The following is a 25,038-nucleotide window of genomic DNA, read 5'->3' as shown; positions in this document are numbered from 1 at the left end:
GAGCCATGCAGGGCTGAGAGAGCTTGTTCCACCACGTCACCCTCCTCAGTCCCTGTGAGGAGGGGAGGAGGAAATCCCATCGCTCTGCCTAGACAGCTGGGCTGGGAAGGAGAATCCCCGCATGGGGGGGAGGATGCTAGGAAACCCCTTAACTCAGCAAAGCTGGAAGGAATGGGAACCCCTCAGCGGCACACAGGCTCCAGCCCTGGAGGACAGCTCCCCCAAGCGAGGTGGTTGCTGGGGGTGAGCAGACATGGTGGGTACAGGATCCCAGTCACTCCCGGTCACAGGACCCAGGGCCAGAAGCCTCCCCAGCACTGGGGACACAAAGCCAGAAAGCTAGGGAATGGCAAAGCCAACAAGCCCCCAAGGAAAGGTCCCCCCAGCTCAGTCTCTGCTCTGCGCGCATCCAGGAGTGGAAATGAACTGCACAAGAGCCACGTGCCGAGCAGTTCGTTCATCCCACGTAAATGTTAGATGGGGGTAAGGGGGGGTCATTCACCTTGTTGCAGCCTGCGGAGCTGGGAGCGTATTGTGGAGCTCCAAGACAAGGTCCTGGGGCAAAGGGTGGGTGGGAAGCGGGGCTGGAGTAGCTCTGGACTCTCAACTGTGGGTTGAAAGAGGATGCTGACTCCGGCTGTATGATCTGTGGAGTGTCGATGGGAACCTGTCCTGCATGGGGCCCAGCATACAAGGAGGAGGGTTTCAGATCTGGAAGGGGCCCTCTCAGCCTGGCAATGACCCTCTTCTTCAGTTGTGTTTTCTAACTATTCATTCCGTCATATGAAAGCCCTGCCCCCACCCTCCCTTGTGCACACTCACTCCAGAGGCTGCCATTCTGGGGTTCCCAACACTGCGGAGGGTTGCACCCTGATTTGCACAGAGGATGGGGGAAGGGCACAGCCCCTCCCAGGCACTGATTAGCCAGGAGCCAGTGCAAGAGGGGAAGAGCTATGCGCAGAGAGAAAAATACGTCCAGCAAGGAGGGGAGATGCTGTGTGGGCAGCCGTGCCAACCTCATGCTCAGCAGTTGCCAGCCCCCCAGAGAGAGCTGGTGGTGGCTGTGTCAGCCCTAGACTATTGCTGTGGTGAGCAGAGTGGTTACTCACTGCGAGCAGGGGCCAGTGGGTCGACTGCGTATGTGTCTGGGTGAAGTAATAGTGGCTTCCCAAGGGAGCTGAGTGTGGAAATGAGATTCCGGCAAGGGATGACGTGCGAGACGTGAGGAGGGGAGTTGTGGGAATAGGTCACCCCTGCAACATTGTGCAAGGAGTGGGGCTGGCAGACTTCCTTCACCGGAGCACGCCTGGGATGGCTGCAAGGGAGCGTGTCCAAGCAGGGCTGGGTATTGTTAGTGAAAGGGGCTGGAACCCAGGAACCAGCTCCTGCCCAGCTGTGGGGGTCAGAGGGTCGAGTCTGCTGCTGGGAGGGGCAGTGACACTAATCCAGACTAGCCACGCTCTCCTCCCTGTCTGCTAGTGCCAGTGTGCGGCCGCCACTGCCAGCAGCAACCCAGATCTCAGCACGGGGCAACTTCAGGGCTGAGGGCACCAGAAAAACTGAATTCATCCGCTGGGGAACCAACACCTGTCCAAATGTGAGTGCAGGTGAGGGCGGCTCTGTGGGCATGGGGGCGGCATTTATGGACGTAGCTATCAGGGAGACGGGTGTCTGCAGGCATGTTTCTGTGTGTGTGTGTGTGTGTAATGAGAGGCACAGCTGTGCGTGTCTAGTCGTGTGTGTGTGTGTGTGTGTGTGTGTAACAAGAGGCATGGCTGTGCGTGTCTAGCCATGGTTGTATGTGTGTGTAAAATTAGAGGCACAGCTGTGCATGTCTAGCTGTGTGTGTGTGTGTAACTAGAGGCACAGCTGGCGTGTCTAGCTGAGTACATGCGTGTGCGTGCACATGTGTATCTAAAGGCATGGCTATGCGTGTCTAGGAATGTGTGTGTGTGTAATGAGAGTTACGGCGGTATGTGTCTAGCCAGGTGTGTGTGTGTGCACAGGTGTCAGTGTATCTAGAGGCATGGCTGTGTGTGTCTAGCTGTGGCTGTGTGTGTCTAGCCGTGTGTGTGTGTGTGTGTGTGTGTGTGTATCTAGGCATGGCTGTATATGTCTCTGTTAGGCTCTGTGTGGCCCTGGAGCCAGGGCTGTGTGTGAGGGTGCAGGAGAGGCTGGTGGTGTGAGTGGATGCAGCTGCATTGACTGGCCTGTGTTCAGAAGGAGAGCTACTGCCACATCCCCTGCTCTGGCACCGAACCTTTCCCTGTGAACAGCCTGACACTTGGCACCCACATTTATAGAATAGGGGGCCCATGTCAGACCCCTGGAGAAGCGGACAGATTTTCAGTATGGCAAGCCCCCGGCCACAGTGAGAACTGCGAGGGCTCCCACCTTGGAGACTCTCACCCTGTCAGATGGGACCCTTCAGGCTCTCAATAGAGAGGGAACTAAGAGCGACTGTGAAGGGCTGCTGGGGACGGGTGCAAGGAGCGCAGGCAGATGGGAGAAAGGGGAGTGGGAATTCTGTCCTCCAGCGGGAGGGCCACAGCACAGGGCCGCAGCACTGCAACACTCAGCTCTGACACTGACCTTTCACACAGCGAGCGCTCCTCCCGGGGCACCCCCTGACCAAGGGTTCTTCTGCCTGTCGGGAGGGCAGAGAGAGAGCGACTGCTAGGAGGGTTGCTGCTTTTAGAAACCCGGGAGCACTCAGACGGTGCCCTGGGGACATATAGGCACCCAGAGAGTGGATGTGGGAGTAGCAGCCACCTGCCGGTTAAGGGAGAAGTCCCTTTAGCACCACAAAGCCAATAGCTGATACATCTAGCAGAGTGTTTATCTCCCACAAAGTCATCTGACAAGCGCAGGCGGCAAAAACCAGGGTTACATGGAATTTTTAAGCTTCTGTCCCTCCTCCGTCCCTTTGAGCAAACAGGAAGTAACCTCAGGCAAGGGCAGAAGCGAATGTCTGTTTCTAGGACAGAATAGGGAGGGCTCATGGAGGAGATGGCCAGGCTGGCAGCGGTGAGAGACGTCCTTTGGAAAATGTTATCATCATTAGTGAGACACAAGAGCTTCTCGGCAGTTCAGGTTTCACCAGGTTCCATTATAAACCCTCCCTATCACTTTCCATAGAAATGTTATTTTGGCCTTCACGGTTTGTGGGTTCCCTCCAAGTGGAATTTTCTTTCCGGGTTTGAAGCAAATAGATCGAAGCACTTTGGAGTGAGGAGACTTTACAATTTTTCCTCTTGTAAAACTTGGGTCTAGGCGTTTCCCAGCCCCATTCGTTAAAAATGACTTGGACGTCAGGCTTCCTGCTCGCCTCCCGCGCCATTGAATATTGAGCGTTGGCTGCGTACAGAAACAGAAACAAACACAGTTCTTAGAGCTCATCCCAGGGACATCTTAGCTCCCCAGCATGGACGCCAACATGTCACATGTTGAACAGCAAGACCCTGGCACTGACCTTCTGACACATCCAATGGTTTTTAAATGTTCTGTGTGGCACCTTTAACAGGGACAAGCACCCACAGCTGAATGGCAGAGACAGCTGGTCTAGAGACGTTGGCTCCCCAAACCTTTGCTTATAAGTTTAGTCCCTTTTCTTCCTTCTCACCATGCCACAGCTCCTCTCCTCAGACCACATCCTTCCCTCCACACGCACCCAGTGGGATCCCCAAGGCCTCAGTCCCTGCAGAGCTCGGCAGCATGGCGTGGACTGATGCACATGGAGGAAGGGTAGACCCAGGACTTCTACAAAATTAGATACCAAGGCCAAAAATGTGAGGAGTCCCCTGATTTAGGGTGCTCCCCTGACACACTTTGGGCCTGGTTTTCTAATGTGCTGAGCACCCAGAGGTCCCACTGCCTTCTATTGGAACTGCGGGGAGCAGCACCTCTGAGAATTAGTCAGACCTAAGTTAGGCCCCCACATATCGAGGTAGCTAAAATTAGTGGCCACATTTGAACTGTTGGCCCTACTGTACCTGAGTCAGAATCTCCACTGTCCTTCCAACGACCATGGCGCTCAGCCTCCAGGATCCAGGGGCAAGATGGGCCCCCACTCTGCCCCATGGCACAAGACTATGCAACAGGCAAGAGACAGCTGGGACACGCACCTTTCGTCTGAAGCCTCAGCACTGCAAACGGGCTGTGATAGAGCATGGGGCCGAGCCACACTAAGGGCTTGTCTACACGCTACCGCAGCACCGCAGTGGTGACACCTCATATGGCGATGGGAGGGGTTCTCCCATTGGGGTAGGTACTCCATCTCCCCGAGAGGTGGTAGCTAGGTCAGCGGGAGAATTCTCCCCTTGACTAAGCGCTGTCTACACCTGGGCGTACATCAGTTTAACTGCGTCGCTCAGGGGTGTGTGTGAATTTTTCACACCCCTGAGCGACGTAGTTCTACCGACTTAATTCCTCGTGTAGACCAGGCCTGAGTTTAGTCACCTGCACTTTCCTCACAGCTTAGGATCTGCAGAGCAGGAAGCCTACAGATAACTCCCTTTGATTTCTCATCTCCATTCTCTAAGCCCATAATGTTTCCCTGTTCCTGGGCTGTCTCAGTGGGGGTCCTGAGAGGGGACAGTATATCTGCATTAAAGAGCTGCTCTCTTTCAAGGGTAAACACGACAACTCCAGCAGCTTTCACACTGTTTGCATGCACCTCATCATGTCCACACAAAGGCACGGGGCTCATGCAAACCAATGCACTGGGCCCAGATCCAGCACCCAGTCCAGCCCCTGTAGCACCTGTGCCAGGAAGCACTCCTCCCACCATTCACTGCATGGCAGCCACACTCCAACTCTCTGTTGCAGAGAGGCAACAGAACAATGCATCTTGGTCCTATTGAAAGCAGATACAGCAGCCTGGATGAGAAGTGGATGTGACCATCTGAAGACATTGTTTGTACCCAGGGCTTTGGTTGCAAGTTACCAGCTGCTCTGGTCTTAGCTGGGGGTCTGCACATGTGCCCCAAAGAGGCACATGTGCAGAGAAGGTAGCCCAAAATGTGAGAAGATACTTCCTTGCCCTCTCCCTGGCTGGCACTAGAGCACTGCCCCACACTGGGCCCTGCTTCTGAGAACAACTTATTCCACAACTGGAGCTTTGGGGAAAGTTTAAGTCTGAGACTTTTTCACCCTGCGTTAAGGGCATCCTGCTCCCAGGTTCAGAGAAGGATGTCCAGCGGGTCTGGGCCTGGAGCATGATCCCCATTCAGGACTCTCTATGGCTGTGCAGGCCCTCTGTGGGGGGAGGCGGGGATGGCTGGTGGGGTTACGGTTGGATGAGGGAGGGGTCACCAGGCTGGTGAGCCCGGGAACAATTAGCCCTTCTGCTGATTCTCTTTGGGAGGGTGAGCAGTGACAGAGCCAAGGCAGGAGCCCTCAGAGCAGCAGGCAGGAGGCTGAGGCCTGGCTGCAGCATCGTCACGCCCATGCTCCCAGAACCCCTGTGTCAGGCTTCAAAACTCACACGCCAGGATTAAAAACCACGAGCAGTTTTCAAACCGCAGCAGTTGCGTTTGGATAGCTACCTGCTGCACTGGATGCCCGTTGCTCCCGCTCGCTGCATGGGTCCCCCAGTCCTGCCCAGCACAGTGCTGGGAGTGCACTTTGTGTACAGCGTAGCGCAGGGTCTCCTGCCACCTCCAGATCCCCCCGGCCGGGACTTGGAGACGAACACCTGTGATGGCAAGACTCGCGAGGAAATCGGGAGAGATGGGAACACCATGCTGGAGGCAGCCCTCCCTGCCGGACATCCTGCCCAGCACCGGGCCAGAGCCCGTTGCACTGCTGGACATGGGCACTCCTGCTTGCCGCGGGCAGGTGCAATCACACCGGCCATGGCAACAATTGGGAGCCTTTCACACTGTGGGGTCCCATGACTGCTCCAGGGGCTTGGTCTGGCACCAGGGAGCCCACAAGGGCTTCAGTGCAGATGGAGTCTAAGGGCCTGAGCCGACACTGAAGTCAATGGGCTTTGGAGCAGAGCCAGAATGCCTGGGCGACGTGTGCCAACCCCCTCCCCCATCCACCATTGTATCCCTTGATACCGGACACTCCAGGCAGCTGATCTGTCACAGCACCACCTGTGGCATCATATCCTTCCTGCAGAAGCAGTCCCTCTCTTCCTGTTTCTCCCCCCAGGCACTCAGCACACTGGAGAGACACCCATGGAGCTCAGGGCTCCACTTCGTGGCTCCTTTGTGTTGCTGTTGTGCGTGCCTGTGCTGCAGATGTTTACAGCACGGCAGGACCTTGGCAGCACCCATCAAAACATTTTCCATCACGGCCCCTCTTCCCCTGATTTTCACCAGGTGTCAGATTGGGAGAATAACTCTCAGCATCACCCAAGCTCCACCCACATCCCAAGCTCCGCCCACTCACCACACCAAAAGAAGATGCCATCTATCTGCAGCAGATTGTGCAGATCTTTCCAGTCGCTTTCCTTCCATGCTTAGTATGCAGTGACACCCACTGACCATTGCCCGTTTCTTTGTGGTGAGCTTTGACTCACAGTGCAATATTTCACAGTGCTGATATTTAAAATACTACCATTAGGTACCAGGCTAAGCACCCCATTGAGACAAATAGGGCAGTTCACACTGCTCAGAGCTCTTGCTTCAGGCTCTCTGTAGACTCAGGCAGGTGTCACTACATTAACTGGACTTGCTTCCCATTTCTGAAGGCTTTCTGCACAGTCATAAAGGCTAGAAGCTTCAGATTTTTAAAACTGACGCGAAGGTTTGAAGTACGAGATGGATTGTCTTGCCGTGCTGCCATGACCCAGCCCAATGATTTTTACACACTCATTAGCCCCTGAAATCTTTGAGTCTGAAATTTCCCACCATGGGTCTTTGACAGAAAGAGCATTTTGTCTGGAAGCTCCGGCTCAGCCCCTCCTGTTATTTTTGTGTTCAGTAGATGGACACACCCTCTCCCTGTGAGGAAGTCTACAGCTAGCTGCAGAGCAGTGGCAGAGGTCAGAAAGCGGCCCCTGGGCCTGGACAGAGGAGCAGGCCTTTGCTCGGTTTGAAGGAAACGGGGTTCATCTCAGCGAGTGAAAGTGGTGCACTGCACATGGACCAGGCGTATTTGGTCATGTCAGGAGAGCTGTTAGGACCCAGAAGTGCAGCACACCCTCCACTCTCATTGGCTGGTACTAAGCACTTCTGAAAATCAGGCCCTTCAAGGCAGAGGCACTCCATATGCATGCACCCTGGCAAAGGCTGGATCCAAGTCCCACTGGAGCCAGGCTGACTTCTGCTGACCTCCATGCGAGCCCTTTGATAAGGAGCAGTTAGTGCCACATCCAGCAGAGTTTCTAAGCTGGCACAAAAGCATGTGACTGGGGCACCTCTGCATACTAGGAACTGCCAGATGCCAGGATGGCCCCTGCGGCCATGGCGAGGTTAGAGCTGGCTTTACACTGTCTGGGAGGGGAGGATCAGATGAGACCCCAGCCAGTCCCTTGTCCTGGGTTGGGAGCAGCTTGACTGGACCAGAGAGTCTGGTCCTATATTACATGGAGAGCAGGGATCATATGCTAAAAGCTTCTTTAACCTAGCACAGCAGTTCTCAAACCATGGGTCAGGCTTAGACTTAGGCTTTGGCCTCCCAGCCTGGGGTGGTGGGTCTTGGGCTTTATCTTTGGCCCTCCACCCAGGGCGGCAGGGCTCAGGCTTCAGTCCTCCCCTCCTGGGGTCGTGTAGTCATTTTTATTGTCAGAAGGGGGCTGCAGTGCAATGAAGTTTGAGAACCCCTCCTCTAGCAGATAAAAGCACAACAAGATCCAATGGCTGGAAGCTGGAGCTAGACAAATTCAGACTAGAAATAAGGTGCACGTTTTTAATGGTGCAGGGGATTAACCCTTGGAACAACTTACATAGGGATGACCAAACCCCCAAGCCAGGTAAAGAAGGTGGAAACTCACACACTTGGAGCCTTTACATCAAGATGGCATGCCTTCCTGAAAGACAGGCTCTAGCTCAGCCATAAGCTATGGACTTGATGCAGAAACCACCAGGTGTAATTCTCCAGCCCACGAAAGCTTATGCTCAAATAAATTGGTTAGTCTCTAAGGTGCCACAAGTCCTCCTGTTCTTTTTGCGGATACAGACTAACACGGCTGCTACTCTGAAACATCTCCAGCCTGTGTTATTCAGGAGGTCCAACTAGATGACCTTAGAGCTGCTTTCTGGCTTCATGCCCAGGACACCATGAATCCAGGTCAAGGCAGGTTGTGTTTGTCCCCAGCTCTCTGTTCTGGCTTCAGAAATAATGGCTTTTTAAAATCCACCCTCTTTGGCCCAGGACACCAGATTTCTGTCATTTGAGCCCTCATGCTTTTCTCTTGCTGGTCTGACCTCATGCAGAGCGTTTGTGATTTCCAAAGGGGAGGGAATAAGAAGGTGGAGTTCCTGGATCGTTCCATTCACCAGTAGCCACAGCTGCCTTGGCTTTAGAATACAGTGGCCAAGCTGGGATTCCCTCACCAGCAAGTGGGCCATCCCAGGTGTCCCTTGGCACTCACGTCTCTTCTCCAAGCCCTAGAGGCTACCACAAGTCGAAAGGAGATTTGTCCTGCCCTAGAATTTTTGCATTAGAAAAGAGAAAAGATGCATCCAAATGTGGAGGACAATAGACGTCTGACTCTAGGGTGAGCGTTCCCATTGCACAGCCAGCTGCTGGAGAGCAGCGCCAAGTGCGGTGATGAGAGGGGTGAGGGGCTGACTAGGATAATGCTGGGCCTTCTTCACGAGACGTGACACTTGAGGATACCCCCTCTTCAACTCAGCAAAGTCCTTAGCCTCCCTCTGTCATGACCATCTAGCTCGCTCGTCCCCTTGTATTCACAGCTTAATAGCAATGTTTGGGGTAAACGACCACGTCCCAGAGGCCGCATGAGATGCAGCTGAACATATTCCCAGGCCCTCTCAGAGCAGCCAGGCCCCCAGACAGAGACGTGCCTCACAAAGCTGGATTTGGCTCTGGAGGTATTTCGGTCTTGCTGCAGCTACTACTCACCACAGACCTGTGGTCTGTGACTCACAGGAAACGTGTGCCCTTCTGCACTTCACTGTGTGCTGCCTTTCCTGGGAAGTGAGTGGTAAGTGTGTCTGATCTTCCCGGCTGAAGGAAGGTGGAAATGGGGGAATGCTTACTGGACCTCGGCAGGGCAGCATCACTACACCTTCAAGCCAGGCTGTGGGGTCGCAGCACTCCTCCAAGCTGGGGGGCGGGAGGGTGGGCACCATGGACAGCACCCAACCCCCAAACCAGGTAGAGAAGGAGAAAAATCTCCCTCTGCCTTCAGCCTAGGAAGGGGAGCTTCACTCCTCCTCCCTGCTCCCTGGCCCTTTAACCATTGCTGATGATAATGTTACAGGCCTTGGTGCTCATGGGAGGGTTTCGTCTCCAAACACAGCAAGAACCAACCAGCACATTCTTGAACTGTGCTTAAAATGATAGTAACTTCTTGTCTTTGCATCAAGCACTGGCACTTACAGATAAAAGGGAATCGGGAAGCAAGGAACCATGAAATGACTGAGGCCACGTGCCCAATGAGCTCCGATGCTAGCCGGAGGGAGCCCAGATGCTAGCCAGAGGGAGTGCTGATTAGCAGATAGCTACCCCAGAGGTTTTGGCTTCATGAAAGTAACTTTTGAGGAATGAAGCAAGGAGTGCCCAGTCTCCTGGGGAGCAGCGGTGCTAACAGCATTACTGATAGGCCAGGTGCCTGGGAAGGATGGAGGCTCCAGGAGAACGCTAAGGAAATGCAGGAGAAGTTGAACGTGGAAGAAAAACAGGGGGAACAAAAGCCCAGAGTGGCTAGCAGAGAGGATTTGAAGGGCAAGAGGGAACTCCAGGGGAGGCGGGTAGGAGTGCAGCAGGGGAGATCAGTGGAAAGCAAGGGAGGCAGAATGAAATCTTGCTAGCTGAGTGCCCCAGGAAATACACCCGCTGTACAAAGGCATGGGTAGTGGGTAGAACTGCAGGGCCGAAGCAGTGCCACCACAGAGAGAGGAAAATGGCGAGGGAGCAGAGCCGCTCAGCATTTATCCTGCCTCAGGGTTTCACACTCTCAGTGCTTGAGCTTGAAAGCTCAAGAGGATCTGGGCGGGACAGGAGAAGTCTGGGGAAGAGGCAGGTGAAAGACGAGTTACCAAAGGCCACAGTCTGGGTCTGGAATGGGATTGCCACTGGTGCACCCTGGGCAGGATTTGGGCCAAGATCAACATAGATCATCAGGTCCAGATGAGATGCCCCTCAGAATAGCAAGGGAACTGTGGTCTCCTGGAGGTCCCAGACAGCTGGGAATTGGATTCACTGACTGCAATGGGAACAGCATGAAGATGGAGGCCTGAGCGTTGACCTGGAACCCATAGGAATCTGAGGAAGGGGTTCAGAGCTGCCAAGGGCATGACACTAATGCCTCTCACTGCCAACCTCCCCTCATGTTCAGCTGTGCCAATGCAAGCCTAGCATGAGGCAGAAAGCTGCAGTTCCTCCCACTATACATGCTAGATTTCAGGTGACCTCTGGTCCGTCTCTCTCTGCTCCCTCTGCTGGCAATGGGGATGGGGCTAGGGCTACTGAAGTGGGGGAGAAGCAGGATGGAGGAGGGTAGGGCACAGCCAACAGGGGGCAGCCTGGCCCAGTGCCACACAGGGTGGGTCATGGGAAAGCAGGGACACTGTTTCAATATGGTCCCCGTGAGAACCTGCTGCACTGCAACAGTGACCTATTTACTCTTGGGGGAATTCTGCGTCACTGCACATGCACAGAATTTATGTCCTCCGAAGATTTCTTTACTTCCCTGCAGAAAAATAACTTTCTGACGGGGAAGCAAAGGGAAGCCCCAAGAGCAGTCCTGGGGCCTTCCCTAGCAGTATGTTTCGGGTGCCCAGGGCAGCCAGCAGAGAGGTAAATCACATGGGGCAGCGGGTGGGACTGGGGAAGACCCAGCTGGTGGCTCCTACCCTGTGCCGGGCTCAGCTGCTAGTCCCAGCTGGGCTGGGGAGGATGGGACTTCCTCTTCCCCTGCCCGGCATCCGGGGCCAGGTCAGACCCTCCCCCAGATTTCTCCCCTGGTTGTAGGAAGCTCTGCAAACTCCCCACCCAAGCCCCATGCATCCAGACTCCCTCATACCCAGACCTCCCCACTGAGCCTCACCCCTCACACTCAGAACCCCCCCTGACAAGCCCCACTCCCCCTGCACCTGGACAATCCCTGTGAGTCACCAGCACCTGGATCTCCACCCTACCAAGCCCCAACCAGCTGCACCTGGATTCCCACTCCACTGAGCCCCACTCCCCCAGCATCTGGACCCGCCTGCTCAGCTCCTTCACCAAGACCCCCTGCTGAGCTCTATCCCTCCCAACACCCAGACCCCCCCCCACTGAGCCCTAACTACCTTCACCTGGACCCCCCTGCAGAGTCCCATTACCATTGCACCCAGAACCCCCCAATAAGCCCCTGTGCATCCAGATCCCCACCTGGATGCCCCAGTGAGCTGTCCACACCCACATTGCCCCACACAGAACCCTCTCAACCCACACTTGGGATTCCCCCCACACTAAGCCCCTCTACACTTGGATCCTGCCTTGATGAGCCTGCCTGCCCACATCTGGTACATCTGGCACGGAAGGGTAGGGCCTGCGGTGTTTCTGGGGCAGGCCCGGTCCTTGCGCTGTGTTAGGGTTGGGTGTACTCTCATCACTGAGTTCGTGTCCTGGGGTGGGAGCTGCACAGTGATCTCCCATCTCTGTGCAGCCGGTGGCCTGTGCTCCCCAATGCCATGCTGGAGCCTCCACATTTATTTGACAAATAAAATCTGCAGAATTTTGAAGAATTTAAAAATATTGAGTGCAGAATTTTTAATTTTTTGGCGCAGAATGCCCTCAGGAGTAACCTACTGTAGCCCAGGGTGTGCAGAGGATGCTGCCCTCAGCACAGGAGAGTCCTTTACAAAGGGTACAACCCTCACAGGGAGGAGAGGCATCATTGTGTGGGCACCTCTGGCCAGCTGCTCCCCAAACGCTGGGCAGGAGGGTGCAACCTGGGCATAGTGCAGGAAGGGATTGGAAAGAGAGACATTGTCTCCCTACAGTCCAGCCCCAGAAAGGGGCAGTGTGTACCTGCCGGGCTTGGGGTAGGGCCGGAATCAGAATCTGACTCTGAGAGTCACAGTTGGGTTCCTGCTTGCTCCAAGGGAGGAATCATGGGTCCCAACCCGTTTGCTGGCACAGATCACTTCTCCCTCTGCCCTGGCTCTGGTGCGTTTCCTGGCTCTCTGACTGTGAAGCCAGAGCTCCAGCCCTTTCCCACCCCTGTTCACCCACCTGGGCAGAAGGTAGCAGCCGGCAGCTGCTGCTCTCCCAGGCATGCAGGTTCAGCAAGGTGGGTAGCCTATGCAGGGGAACACTCCTGATCCTCTGCAGGCACCCAGCAGGGCTCATGATTGAGGCTGTCGCTGAAAGAGGGGCACAAGTGACTAGGCTGAGATGTAATGCAGCTGACTGCAGACACCATGCTGAACGGGGAGGACAGGGGAAGCGATGACCACAAAGCGCTGCTGAGGAGCCGCTGGACAAGAAATGTAAGGCTGTTGCAGTACAGAGATGTTCTGTATCTACAGAATCATTGCAATCCGAAATAGAATAGACATACTGCTAGGGCATTGACCCCACCCATGTCCAAAGCAAGATGGGTCCCTGCTGTGGATTAGCTAGCAGTGATGCATCCGATGAAGTGAGCTGTAGCTCACGAAAGCTTATGCTCAAATAAATTTGTTAGTCTCTAAGGTGCCACAAGTCCTCCTTTTCTTTTTGTGGATACAGACTAACACGGCTGCTACTCTGAAACCTATTTATTATTAATTTAATTCTGGTTTCGATTAGCAAATCATTTGTGACTTCTGCAAACATAACTGTTATTTGGAAGGGTTGGCCTGACAGCATATTTGACACATTTCAGCCTGCAGACTGTTTGCAAACAGCTCACTTTGAAGAGTCAATATTCATTATTCGTGCTGTGATTGGTCTCCTAAGCCACAGGGCATTGTTTCTGCTTCATGATTGGATGACTGAATGCTTTTAAACAATAGTGAATGACCAATGACAAATGAAAAGTGCTCATGCTAAAATTTGTGGCCTTTGGGGGATTTGCTCACCGGAATGCTTGCCAGTAACGAACAGCATGCATGGCCCTTTGAAGAGGGCTGGGCTCCTGGCTAAAGCGCAGAATTGGGTCTCAAGACATCTGGGTTCAATTGCTGGCTCTGAATCAGACTTCATGTGTCATTGGACAGGTCACGTGGTCTCTCTGTGCCCAGAAATTCATCAATGTTTGTGAGTTTCTCAGATTCTAAGGTGATCGGGGCTTAGAAATAGTTAAATAGAGGGAGAGAAACACACTGACTTGATACTTCTGTGGGTGATAACATTCACAAATCAGGACTTTTTTACTATTCCACCAATTCTGTCACCGAACGATTTGTTCAGTTTAGTTCTCTACATCCCAAGTGACGAGAATCTACCCAGAGTACAGGGTCACATTCTGGTCTACATTTACACAGCTGTAACTCTGTTGGCCCTGATCCACAGTAAAAACGTGTCACGAGTGTGTGAAATGCTCCCAAATCAGAATGCTTTCTGCACCCCCTGGCCCGAGCTCTGCGCTCCTTTCGCACACATGAGGTGTTGAGGTGTACACGGTGCCAGACAGTGGAGGATCTGGCCCATTGTGTTTAATGCTATTCCTCCAGACTGGTAGCAATGGAATGGTGCTCAGAACCGGGCCCATAGCCTATACAGCACTATGCTATCATAGGGGGGCTGCCTCAGTAAGGCCACTGGAGCAAGACACAGAAAACTGGGAAGTGTCTGTCCGCTGCATTCCCCATTCCTATGGACAAGCCTAGGATCAGGGCCCTACCCTGCATCCTTCCCTGCACTACACTCAGCTGGTGACCCCTCCGGCAGCTGAAGGGGCTCCCTATGGATCTGGAGAACCAAGGTCAACACAAAACAGAGCAGTCATTCAGGGAGAAGTATATTCTGCTAAGCAATCCCCCAAGTGGCTCTTCTCCAGGGGATGGGGGGGGGGGTATTGGTTGCCCCATTTTCTACCCTTCCTTTTGGGGAGGCCAGGGGTGGCACTGCTAGGCCACCTCTGGGGAATGACTGAGCTCTTGCCTGCCCACGGGAGCCTGCAGCTCACCCCTGGCCCCATCTTCCCCAGGTGCAGTATCTCTCCTGCTCCCAGAGCTATGGGAGTAGTCGAGCATCACCATCTTCTCACATGCTGATCTCACACCCACCAGGCAGAGTGAGGAATTCTCACAGGGATGCTCACACCCCATTGCCTGAGATTCCCCTGCCTTCCCACGTGCTGAGCATAAGCCAATCTCACTGTAGGGGCTGCCTCTCCCTGGCCTGGCACCTTGTCTCATCATTCCCACGTCTTCACTGCAGGTGTGAAACACCCACTGCAGGGAACTAGTGCTTAATTTGTGCCAGGGCTTGCCAGGACTGAATCCTGGCACCTCTGAGCCTGGCAGTTCAGAGCCCCTGCACCTCTGGTCTTGGTCTGCACCTGTTTCATTACCAGTTGAGCACTGCAGGGAGCCCTGCTTGGGGAGCGCTGTACTCCCAGCCTGCCCAGGTGAAGATGATGAGACAGGGGCCCAGGAGGGGAAGATCAGGTCCTTGGGGAGGGGGGGCAGTATTTGACGCCGATAGAGAACGCAGGGGAATGTTGATTCGGGAGCCCTGTGGGCTCGGGGTGGGGCAGGGTGCACCCACCTAAGGGGGAAGGAGTTCAGTGTCTGGATCCCATCCCCGCGCAGGCTGGGCCCTGGGGTCCCCCAGCCCGGGGTCGGGCTCCTCTCGCAGGCCGGGCCCTGGGGTCCCCCAGCCCGGCTCGGTCTCTCCGCGCAGGGTGGGGGCGGGCGCGCAGCGGGCCGCGCTCGGGCTCTCCAGCGCCCCAGGGCGGGCGGGGCCGGGCTGGCCGCGCCCCCCTCCGTGCGGTGGGTGCTGGAGCGAGCAGGGGAGGCCCCTCGCCAGCCTCCGCGGCCACATGACCGGGCGGGCCGGGAGCCAGGCGCACGGCTCGGCTACAAATGCAGCCCCCGGCGCGAGTGGGTGCATTCGCCGTCGCCGCCACCGCCAGGCAGAGCCCGGCCCCTCCCCGCCGAGCAACGCGCCCGGCTGCAGCCCCGGCCCCACCATGAGCGTGCGGCGCTGGCTGCTGGCGCTGCTGCTGCTCTGGCTCGCCCTGAGCGCGGGCTCCGGAGGTGAGTGCGCCGGGGCCGGCCCGGCTCGGCACTTGTTGCACAGGCCGGGCTCGGGAGGCGGCTGGCGCTGGCCGGCCGGGGGCGGCCCCTCTCCTGGGCGCCGGGACACCTGTGGCAGGCAGCGGGGTCGTGCCAGCCCTGGCCGCGCTCAGCGCCCGGCCTCGGGGCTCTCGTGGGTGGCTCTGAGCTCGGATCGGCACGAGGCGAGCCTGGTCTGTCCCTGACACAGCCCGGGAGGCCGCTCTCCGTCCTGCTTCTCCTTGGGGCACCGATCCGCCCAGCCTCCCCCCAGGCCCACAGTGCCAGCCGCTCCATGCCTGCTCCCATACCCAGCTGGATCCGCTCAGTTAAGGGGCATGGCCGTGTGTCTTGCTAACCAGCAGCAAAGCAACCCCCGCTTGGTCTGATGGCAGCTCCCCTACCAGGCGTCCTGAAGGGCGATGGGGCGCATGGATGTGCTGTCGCTGGTGTGGGGCCAGAAGGAGACAGTAGGGCAGGGGGGATGAACAGGAGGTTGTCTGTGCAGGGATGGGAGTGTGGGATGAGGACACTGTGCCTCCCCACCAAGGGGCTGCCCCGACCTCGGCAGTATCCTCTCCCTAAGGGGCATTCCTGATTTGGGCCCTTGCCTCGGGGGCATGCCCCCTGGTGATTCTGTAGGGCAGGAGGGGACCTGTTGCAAGAACATACTTGCCAAGGGAGTTAACTTTCTGTGCAGTAACCAGAACCGGTGACAGACTCCCCCTGCAAGGGTGGTTTGGCTTCAACAGCTCTGTTTAACTGGTGAATGTGTGTCAGGAAAGTGAGGAGGTAATAGCTGTGGCCTGAGGTCAGACTAACATGGGATTTGCTATGCACGCTTCCTGCACAAAGCTGCAGCAGGGATGGCTCCGTCGTGACCACAGCACGCAGGCACACACACCCCGGCAGTCTGGCCTTTGGTCCCCAGCCCTTCCCCACAGCTCCCCTGGCATTCCATTCCCTGCAGCAGCGACTGCTAATAATCTGGCAATGTGTGTTGGCTTTGTGATGTGGCTACTCTGCACTCCTAGGGACTAGCCGGGGCCCAAAAACGCAGATCATTTGGGCCTTACTGCAGCTCTTTGGAGTCACAGGCTAATGCTTTAAACATAGCAGCTCAAAGCCTAAACTTACAAGGCAGCGACAGGGTGTGTTTTTCTGAGTGTCATGGTGAAGGGAAAGAGCTTCCAGATCACACATAGTTAAATGGCATTGCAGATAGCTGTGGGGTCTGTTCCCTAGGCTCCAGGCTGATCTAGAGAAACTCTGCTTTGTATGCCCTTGAACCAGCCGAGGCAGAAGGGGAGAGAACACCTGATGCTGAGTGTCAATGGATCCCAGGAGAGCTGCCCACAGTGACTCCCAGCCAAAATAAGCTCCGTACGTCTCCTGTTGGCACAGCTAGAGGGCTGGCTCCCTTTGGCCTTGGCTAGTGTAACCTCTGCCTCTAGCCCACAGGTGCCAATTTGAGCCTTGGTGGCTGTAATGGGCAGGATGCCCATATGGCGATACCAGCTGCCAGACTGGCACCCGCCCAGTTGCACCTGCTGTAGTGGCTGCCACTTACCAGGTGCTGCTGGGCTTTTTCAGGTAGGCAGGAAAATCCTCATTCCCAGATCCCTGGCATCAGGGTGGAGGTGGGTTTTCGCAGAGGGCATCTGATACCTGTTTTTGTATTCTTCCTGTTCAGTTGCTCCCTGGGCTTTATACCATTGTTCTGGTGCTGTCTGAAATTCTCTCCCAGTCCTTACCTCCAGCCCTCCTGGAGCAGTGAAAGGTGCACCCAGAGAGTGCCTGGAGCAGAAGCCTGCTGTGCCCCAAACGCTGGCGCTGTCAGGCTGTGGCAGATTTTTGTATGCAGCTAATGAGATACTTAAAAGAAAAACAGGTGCTTATAAGCGGTGCTGGTGCTGGTGGAAGGTGTCTGAGTGACAGCCCTAGAGACTGAAAGCTTCTGTGTGGCAGAACAAGTGGACCGGCAGCAGTAGTGCCAGCATCTGAGAGCGGCAGGAGGAGGCATGGAACAGATGGGCCAGCTGCAAGGGGTTCTTGTGTGTGGTGTCCAGTACAGAGCAGCCTGGGAATTAGTAGGCAGGTGGAGAGCTGTGGTGATTGAGTTTGACCCAAAGCCCTGGACCCCCAACCTGGAGTTTCCCTTCCCATCCCCCGAGGGGATTTCCAGCCCTACACATGCTGCAGGCCAGTGCCCTGTGAGTGGAGTGGAAGGGTTGTTTCCCCATCATGACCTCTGCTGTAGGGCTGGGACTGCTGCTGCAGACTGTGCCTCTGTGAGGGGAGAGCACCCCAGCTGTGCCTGAGGTTTCTGTGCCAGTGCAATGGCCCTGCCCTTGCAGGTGCTGCCTCAGGGAAGGGTTCCAGACTGTGCAGCGCATGAGCGGGGGCAGCAGCAGGGCTGTCCTGAACAGCACAATGGCCACAGCCACAGGGTCTCTGCTCTATCTGGCCCAGGGTCTCAAGCTGCAGCCAGGAAAAGCTCCAGGACCCCCTCCAGCCACGAAGGCAAAGGATGGGGGTCAGGCCAGGGAGTTCTGCTGTGCCCTTGAGTAGCGAGTGGCTGGCTAAGGGGGGCTGGGGTCCCACACACAGGTTACTGTGGACTGGCCCTGTGGCTCTGGAGATGGTGAGCCCCCCAACCGAGCAGTGTACGCTGCCCAGCGTAGGGGAGGGGGCCTGCTCAATGATGCTAAGCCAGAGCACCTCAGATGGGCTAGCAGGGCAGGGTCTGGGCCTGGCAGTGGAGATGGAAGGTGTCAGCCTAGCCCTGGCTGGCATGCAGGGCAGAACACGCAGAGCTAGCCTGGGGGCTAATCAGCACCTCACCGATGGAGCCTTGTTGACAGGAATTGGAGGCTCTTCCTTCCTCCTCTGTCCAGCGCAGACAAAGCTCTCTTCATGGTGATAACAAACCTCATCCTGTCAGAACTGCCGGCTAGAGAGGCAAGCAAAACAACACCACATGGACAGGACAGAGAGTGTCTCAACCGTGGGAGCCTGTGTGCCACCCGGCAGCCAGAGGGCTGGAGCCTGGGACCATGCCAGGGCTTGGGAGGGCCGTTTCCCCCCCCCCCCCTCCTTTTCTCTGCCTCAGGCACAGAACTGTGGCTGCCATCTGGAGATGGAGGCCAGGACTCCCCACAGCCACATCTCCCCTCTCTGGCTAAGGCTGCCCAGGCTGCCTTCATATGACCGTAATGGGGAGAGGTCTCCCTGGCACAGGGGAGGGCAGCTTACCCCACATTCTCCCTGCCCCAGATCAAGCTGCAAGCCAAGCTGTCTACGGGAGGGGGGCAGGATCATCCTGTAACGGGATCATCCCAGGGCCTAGCCCAGCCTGCCTGGGGCTGCATCACAGCCCAGGACCCCTCCCAGACTAGCTGCTGTGTGACTCCCCAGGGGATTAGGGGCAGCCCAGAGCCCTGGCGCCTGGGAGGGGACAGACTGCTGGAATTCAGGGCATTTATTACTGAATTAATCTGAGTTTCCCAGTGTGGTGGAATGGTACAGAGGAATAATGGGGGGTGGAGAAATGGGTGCCCCCATCCCAGCTCCAACACCAGGTGTCATTGGTATAGATGCAGACTCCACCCCACAGGGTCTGGTGAGACCCTGGGGTCAAAGAGTGCAGGGAATGGCAAAGTGTGTGAGCTGGGTCTAGGAAGGGCAGGGAAACCAACGGGTGGGGAATGGTGGGGTGCGGGGACAGCCCATGCGTGTGGCCTGTTGGGAGGGAAGCATGTGCTGCATGTATATGGAGGCTGCATGTTTGTACTCCACACTATGAGCAAGTGGGTGTGCAGTGGTGCAAGCAGGCACAGCTGCTCTGTGGGGCTGTGTGCGCAGTTAGATATGCGGGGCTCTCAGGCAGGCTGCCCCAAGGCGAGGGAGGGAGGCTGGCGGGCGCTGGTGTTTGAGAGGGGAGGAGTGTGTGGTTACTGGTTGGGGGGTGGCTGTGTGTGGGGCAGGGGAGTGGCATGCAGAGCCTGTGAGTGTGAGCATAGGCTGAGGCTGCTATCTGACCCAGGGATACCAGGAGCCTTGGCTGCTGGCATGAGCTGTCCCCACTTGCCAGAGAATTCCCCATGGCACCATGCCAGGGGCTGCAAGTGACCTGGCCAAGTCACTCCAGGAAGCACTCCACAGCCTAATGGCTCCTGCTGGGGGTAATCCAGGAAACCGGCTGCACACTCTGGGCCCATTTCCATCACCACTCTGTGCACCTTGCCTTGGGTGATGGGCAGGTCTGGCTGGGACGCTGACACCCAGCAGGGATGTGCTGCCTTTTGGTGACACCAGAACTACAGCCTGGGCTGAGAAGGCCAGAGGGGCTAGTCTGGAAGTGACAGTCAATAGCCCAGGAGGCTTCCAGCCAGAGGCAGAAAATCCAGCCGCTGAATCCAGAGAGAGTGCAGAGTAACCAATACCTCTGAGAGCAGTGGACTAGTTATTAGCCACTGGCATTCCCTGGTTTATTCTGTGCCCAAACCCAGAGCAGTGACTAGACTGCCCTGGGGGTAGAAGTCTGCTGAGGGGGTTCCGTAGAGGGACTTCCCTCCTTCCTAGAATATTCTGCAGAAGATGGGGAGGCTGCTTTCTGCAGCTAGGTGCCCTGGGCTCTGCCCCTGCTCAGAGTGAGCTGACTGGGGGGATGGGCTGAGATGCAACACTGGGCTTTCTGCTATAGCCCAATGTTTAACCTGTGGTGGGGGCTGAATTTCCACCCTGGCTGGAGGGGGACCATGCCTGGGATGGCCATCAGCTCTTCCCATGGAATCTCCCCTCTGTGGCCCTGGGCAGGATGCAAAGGCCGGAGAAGAGGAGGAAATGCAGCAGGTCCCTCTCCCTGCAGGTGGGAGAAGTAGCAGGAAATGGTGACCTGCTCTGCTGTTCCTGGGCCAGGTTTGATGTGCAGCTGGTAATGTGGGGGAGGGGCTCTGCTGGGGTTAAATGTCCCAAGGGGGCTGGAGTCCTAGGAGGGGATTTCCAAGAATATCTCCCCAGCCCTGCCGCAAGATGCATCCTCAGGAGGAAGGAAGTGAACTGGCCTCGGTGAGGGGATTCAGCTGACCCCAGCCCATCCCTGGGCAAGGGAGCTGAGCTCACTTTCCTTCCCCAGAGGAGAGTCCCTCTGGCAGGCAGCTGTGGAAGCCCAGCAGTGCGTGACACAGAGCCAACTCCAGGAGGGGCCAGCCCTGCCCCCCCCCCAATAGAAACAGCCCCTGCCTTTGCCCATCTCGCCCTGAGCTGGCGAGGGGCCGGGGGCGGGGGGAACCTCTTCACACAGACATGTGGGCAGTCTGTGCTGGGATGGCTCCAGGCAGGTCTTTCCTTGATAAATGCATCAGGAAAAGGTTCAGAAAAGGGCAACAAAAATGATTAGGGGTTTGAAACAGCTTCTATCTGAGGAGAGATTAATAAGATTGGGACCGTTCAGCTTGGAAAAGAGACGACTAAGGGGGGATATGATAGAGGTCTATAAAATCATGACTGGTGTGGAGAAAGTAAAAATAAGGAAGTGTTATTTACTCCTTCTCATAAGACAAGTACTAGGGGTCAACCAATGAAATTAACAGGCAACAAGTTTAAAACAAACAAAAGGAAGTATTTCTTCACAAAATGCACAGTCAACCTGTGGAACTCTTTGCCAGAGGATGTTGTGAAGGCCAAGACTATAACAGGGTTAAAAAAAGAACCGATAAGTTCATGGAGGACAGGTCCATCAATGGCTACTAGCCAGGATGGGCAGGGATGACATTCCTACCCTCTGTTTGCCAGAAGCTGGGAGTGGATGACGGGGGGATGGATCACTTGATGATTATCTGTTCTGTTCATTCCCTCTGGGCACCTGGCATTGGCCACTGTCGGAAGACAGGATACTGGTGTAGATGGACCTTTGGTCTGACCCAGTATGCGTCTTATGTTCCTATGTTCAGCAAGGCAGAATATAGGGTCTGGAAACCAAGAGCTGGGAGCCACTGAGCTCTAGGAGGAGCTCTAGGATACTGGAGCCCTGGAACATGTCAGGCCTGCTGTGTGTGACTTGAGGGGCTGTGTGGGCAGGGGCCTCTGGCACTAACATGCTTTCTCTGTCCGCAGCACCATTGGCTGAGGCGCCGGATGGCAGAGACCTGGAGAAAGGGAACATCCGGAACCTGGCGCACCCCAAGGGGGTGCGGAATGGAGCAGGACACCGGCAGAATGGCTGGCGAAAGTCCCGACGTCCAAGACCCCGTCTCTCCCACAAGGGCCCCATGCCTTTCTAGTGCAGGTAACGGGCCTTTCCATGGGGTGGTGGGGGAACCACATGGGACCAGCCCAGCGCAGTTTGGGAGGGCATGTCTGGGGAAGTGCAGGCATGTGGAGAAGCACCGTGGCTGGGAGAGTGATCACAACAGAGTACAGGTGCTCCAGCCATAGGCCCCATCCTAGCCCTCTGACACTGAACACCTGTCCTGGGGCGGGGGACAGTGTTCAGAGCTGCTGTCCATGGAGCAGATGTGAACAGAATCCATCCCCAATGGGTGCAATGCTTCAGTCCAGCTGCTCATAACTACCAGGGTCTGCACTAGAGGGAGTGGGGTCCCCTGAGATTATTCTGGAGGCCACAGCTGCTGGGGTATCTGCGGTTAGGGGTTGAGGGAGCTCCCTCAGGACCATTTGCTTGGTTATAGAATAGAAAGCCAGATGTGATTTTTCTGCACCCCTTGGAATTGGCTCTGGGGGCAGCCCCTGAAGCAGGAGGAGAACCTGGGTTTGTGAACTGCGTGGGGCTGGATTAGGTGCGGAGGGATGAGGGGTCAGTCTCCCAGTGAGGGCTGTGGCCTCCCCTGACTTGTCTTCTTGCCTCTGTTCACTTGCAGGGTTGCTGTGGGCCCCCTGCAGGCCCATCCCCTTTGTCCTCTCTCCTTTATAGACTGGTTTGCTTGTCATGGAGCCCTGAGTGCAGGGCTCCCGCCTGCTGGGTTGGGCAGGCTCCTCCCGTCCGCCAGCCTGTCATGCAGTCGCCCCAGATGAAGCTGTCGGCACCTCAACCCCCATCACATACGGAGACACAGACCCGCACACTCCCAGCAGGCATCTCCGCACCTTGTCTCTGCAGACCCAGCACCCAGGCTGGGTGCAACCGCTGGCATCTTTCCCCTTTCCCTGCTGATGGCTGGGGTGGATCCCTGCCTCTTCCCAGCCCTTGGCAGAGGGAATGCTGCCCAGGGCTCACCTTGACCTAGCCAGCCCCATTGCCCTGAGTGGGCCCTTAAAACTGCTCAGGACTGGAAGGGTGCCTGACTGCCAGCTCCCTCTGTCCCCTTGGCTGTCTCTCTCTCACAGAAGCAGCAGGACCGCAGACTCCTGTGCTTGGGGATCTCTGGGCTGAGGGGATTGGGCTGGGTTGCACTTCCTCCCCACCCCCTGGAAACACCAAGGGAGCAAGAGCACTGCTGTAATGAGCCTGCCTGGTCTCATTGCTGCCCTGGCTCATTGTTAGCCTGCCAAGAGGCTGGGCAAGGAGCATGTAGCTCCAGTGCAGCTGTGAGGGGGGGTCATGCCAGGGGCAGGGAGCTGTGGCTGGTATGAGAAGGCCACTGGGGCTGAGACGCACAGAGGGAGAAACTATCCTTCTGGGCTTCCTAGGCAATCCCCCATTAGTCCTGTCCCGTCCCCTCCACTCCCTAGAGAGCTGAGCACCTCGTCTGCATGTGTACAAGGTGGTGGTCAGCTCGGGTCTATTTATTCTTGTGGTGCTAAACCTGCACAGGGCCCCTTCAGTGTCTTTGAACACTCCCCATCTTCCCCCCATGGGAGATGAACTGGTCTGGTGCGTGGTGCTGCAGAGATGGCCTGGCACCCTGGCCATTGCTCTGCAATGACTCTCCCAGCTGCCTCTGGGGGAGCTGCTGGGCTCGGGTGTGGGGGGGTGCTTGCAGGGCCCCGAGGATCCCGTGGAGAGGGATTGGGCGTGGCCGTGCTGTATGTGACTGTCTCTCCATGCCCATCCTGTTTTGCTGTGTGTGTGGCAAGGACAGTGCCTGCCCAGCGAGAGCTGGAGGAGGGAGTGAAGGGGCAGCCCTTGGAAGAGGGGCTTTCCCAGGCATGGGGGGGCTAGGATCTGAGCCTGGGAAGCTTGCCGCTTTGGAGTACGCCTGGTACTGCAGTGGCACTATGACATGGGCCTTGGGAGCACCCTCTCCTGGCAGGGTGCAGGGAAGGATCTGGCGTCTGCACTGGCTAGTCTGGCAGGGACCTCCCTTCCCCCACACTTCTGCACCAGGGGGTCTCCCCTTGTGGATCTCTGCTCCAATCACACTGAAGTCACTTGAGGGCCAGCAGTGGGGGGCACACCCCTCCCCAGCCTGACCCATGGTGCCAGCATGGCTCCATGGGGTGAGGGGTGCCAAGTAGGCAGGCAGAGCTGGCTCCTGTGTAATATTTCAGGTGTCTGTCAGTGATTCTTGTATAAAATACTAATTTATACCAAATGGGGATGCCTTACTCCAGACAAACCTGTTCCCTGTTGGTCACTGTGTTTTCTGCGTCTGTAAAGATTGGTCTATGTAAATGTCTTTATAATAAAGTTATGATAATAAACCCTTCTTTTAGGAGGTCCAGGCACTGTTTATTCCCTTCTCCCTCGGGACGGGTGTGTGTGTGATCCTGGGTGTCACAGCCCCTGGCTTAGCTTGGACACTGCAGAGCACCCCCAGGACTTCCCATCTGTAGCTTGCAAAAGGCTTTCCCCAAGTTGGTCAGGACCATCCCCATCGTACAGCGGGAAGCTGCATGAGACGAGGCCTGGAGAGTGGAGTAGTGAGGGGCAGTTTGGTTCTGATCAGTGGGTAGTCGTGAGCAGCTCCAGGGTGGTGGAATGTAACTGGGGGCCCTGCCCAGTGCAGGAGACAGTCTGTCCCATCACATTAGTCCCCTCCCAGGATTTACCATTGCTGAGCTCACTGGCGAGTGCAGGGGCATCGAGGGGTTTGGATCCTGAGTGGAGGTAGTTGGTTCAAGCCCTGCTGTCCTTGCCTGCCTGCCTCAGCCATGCTGCAGCTCCCTTTCAAGTCAGGGCAGTTCAGTGAATCAACCCTCTGCCTCCCCTTTGGCCCATGGAGGCCCATGCCTGCTGTGCCAGGAAGCCCTTAGCTGAATTAGGAGGGCTGTGATGTTGGCCTAGATACCCATGCAGACACTTGAGCCCAGAGAGAACTCCTTGAACCAGACCTCTGGGCTAGCCATGAAGTGGGTCATTGCTCCCTGCTCTGAGCCAGATGCTTTCCTGTTTCCCCAGTAAGTCATAAAATGTCTTCTCACCACACTACAGCTGCAAGTGCCACTGCAGCCCATCCATCGGGGATGTTTTGTTCTTTGAAATGCAGCCACTGCTGGGCTGGGGCAGGGCAGCTGTTTTGAACAGGAATATCTAGCTGAAAGTGGGTGGTGGAAGATTTAAGGAGGCGGAATGGAGGTGGCTGGATCTGCATGGCCCAGCACGTCATCCCAACACTGTTCTAACTGCAGAAAGCCACCTTGAGGCTGGTTTGCTGAAGGAGTATGTGGGTGTTTGTGACAGCGCATGTATTTCTGTGGTGGGGGGGCCTCCAGAAGCTGCCTTGTCCGAGCTACAGTGACACTCCCATGTCAAGAAACTCATGGAGTTCAGTCCTTGCTCCCCATTCACCTACACAGGATGTTATTT

At 56.2% G+C, this 25,038-nt stretch overlaps 1 protein-coding gene across 1 annotated transcript; it reads left to right on the top strand.

Moving 5' to 3' along the window:
• The first annotated feature begins 15,094 nt into the window (after window positions 1-15,094).
• APLN (apelin) lies at window positions 15,095-23,891 on the top strand. Its single transcript, XM_074963063.1, has 3 exons — window positions 15,095-15,311; window positions 21,447-21,618; window positions 22,211-23,891. The coding sequence occupies exons 1-2, from the start codon at window positions 15,095-15,097 to the stop codon at window positions 21,611-21,613; spliced, it is 384 nt and encodes a 127-aa protein (XP_074819164.1). The 3' UTR covers window positions 21,614-21,618; window positions 22,211-23,891.
• Window positions 23,892-25,038: the final 1,147 nt, after the last annotated feature.

The sequence above is a fragment of the Natator depressus genome, chromosome 9 (assembly GCF_965152275.1).
Source record: "Natator depressus isolate rNatDep1 chromosome 9, rNatDep2.hap1, whole genome shotgun sequence".
NCBI classification, from domain to species: domain Eukaryota; kingdom Metazoa; phylum Chordata; order Testudines; family Cheloniidae; genus Natator; species Natator depressus.
Note: the sequence above shows the minus strand (reverse complement) of the source record. Positions and strands in the feature narration are given on the sequence as shown.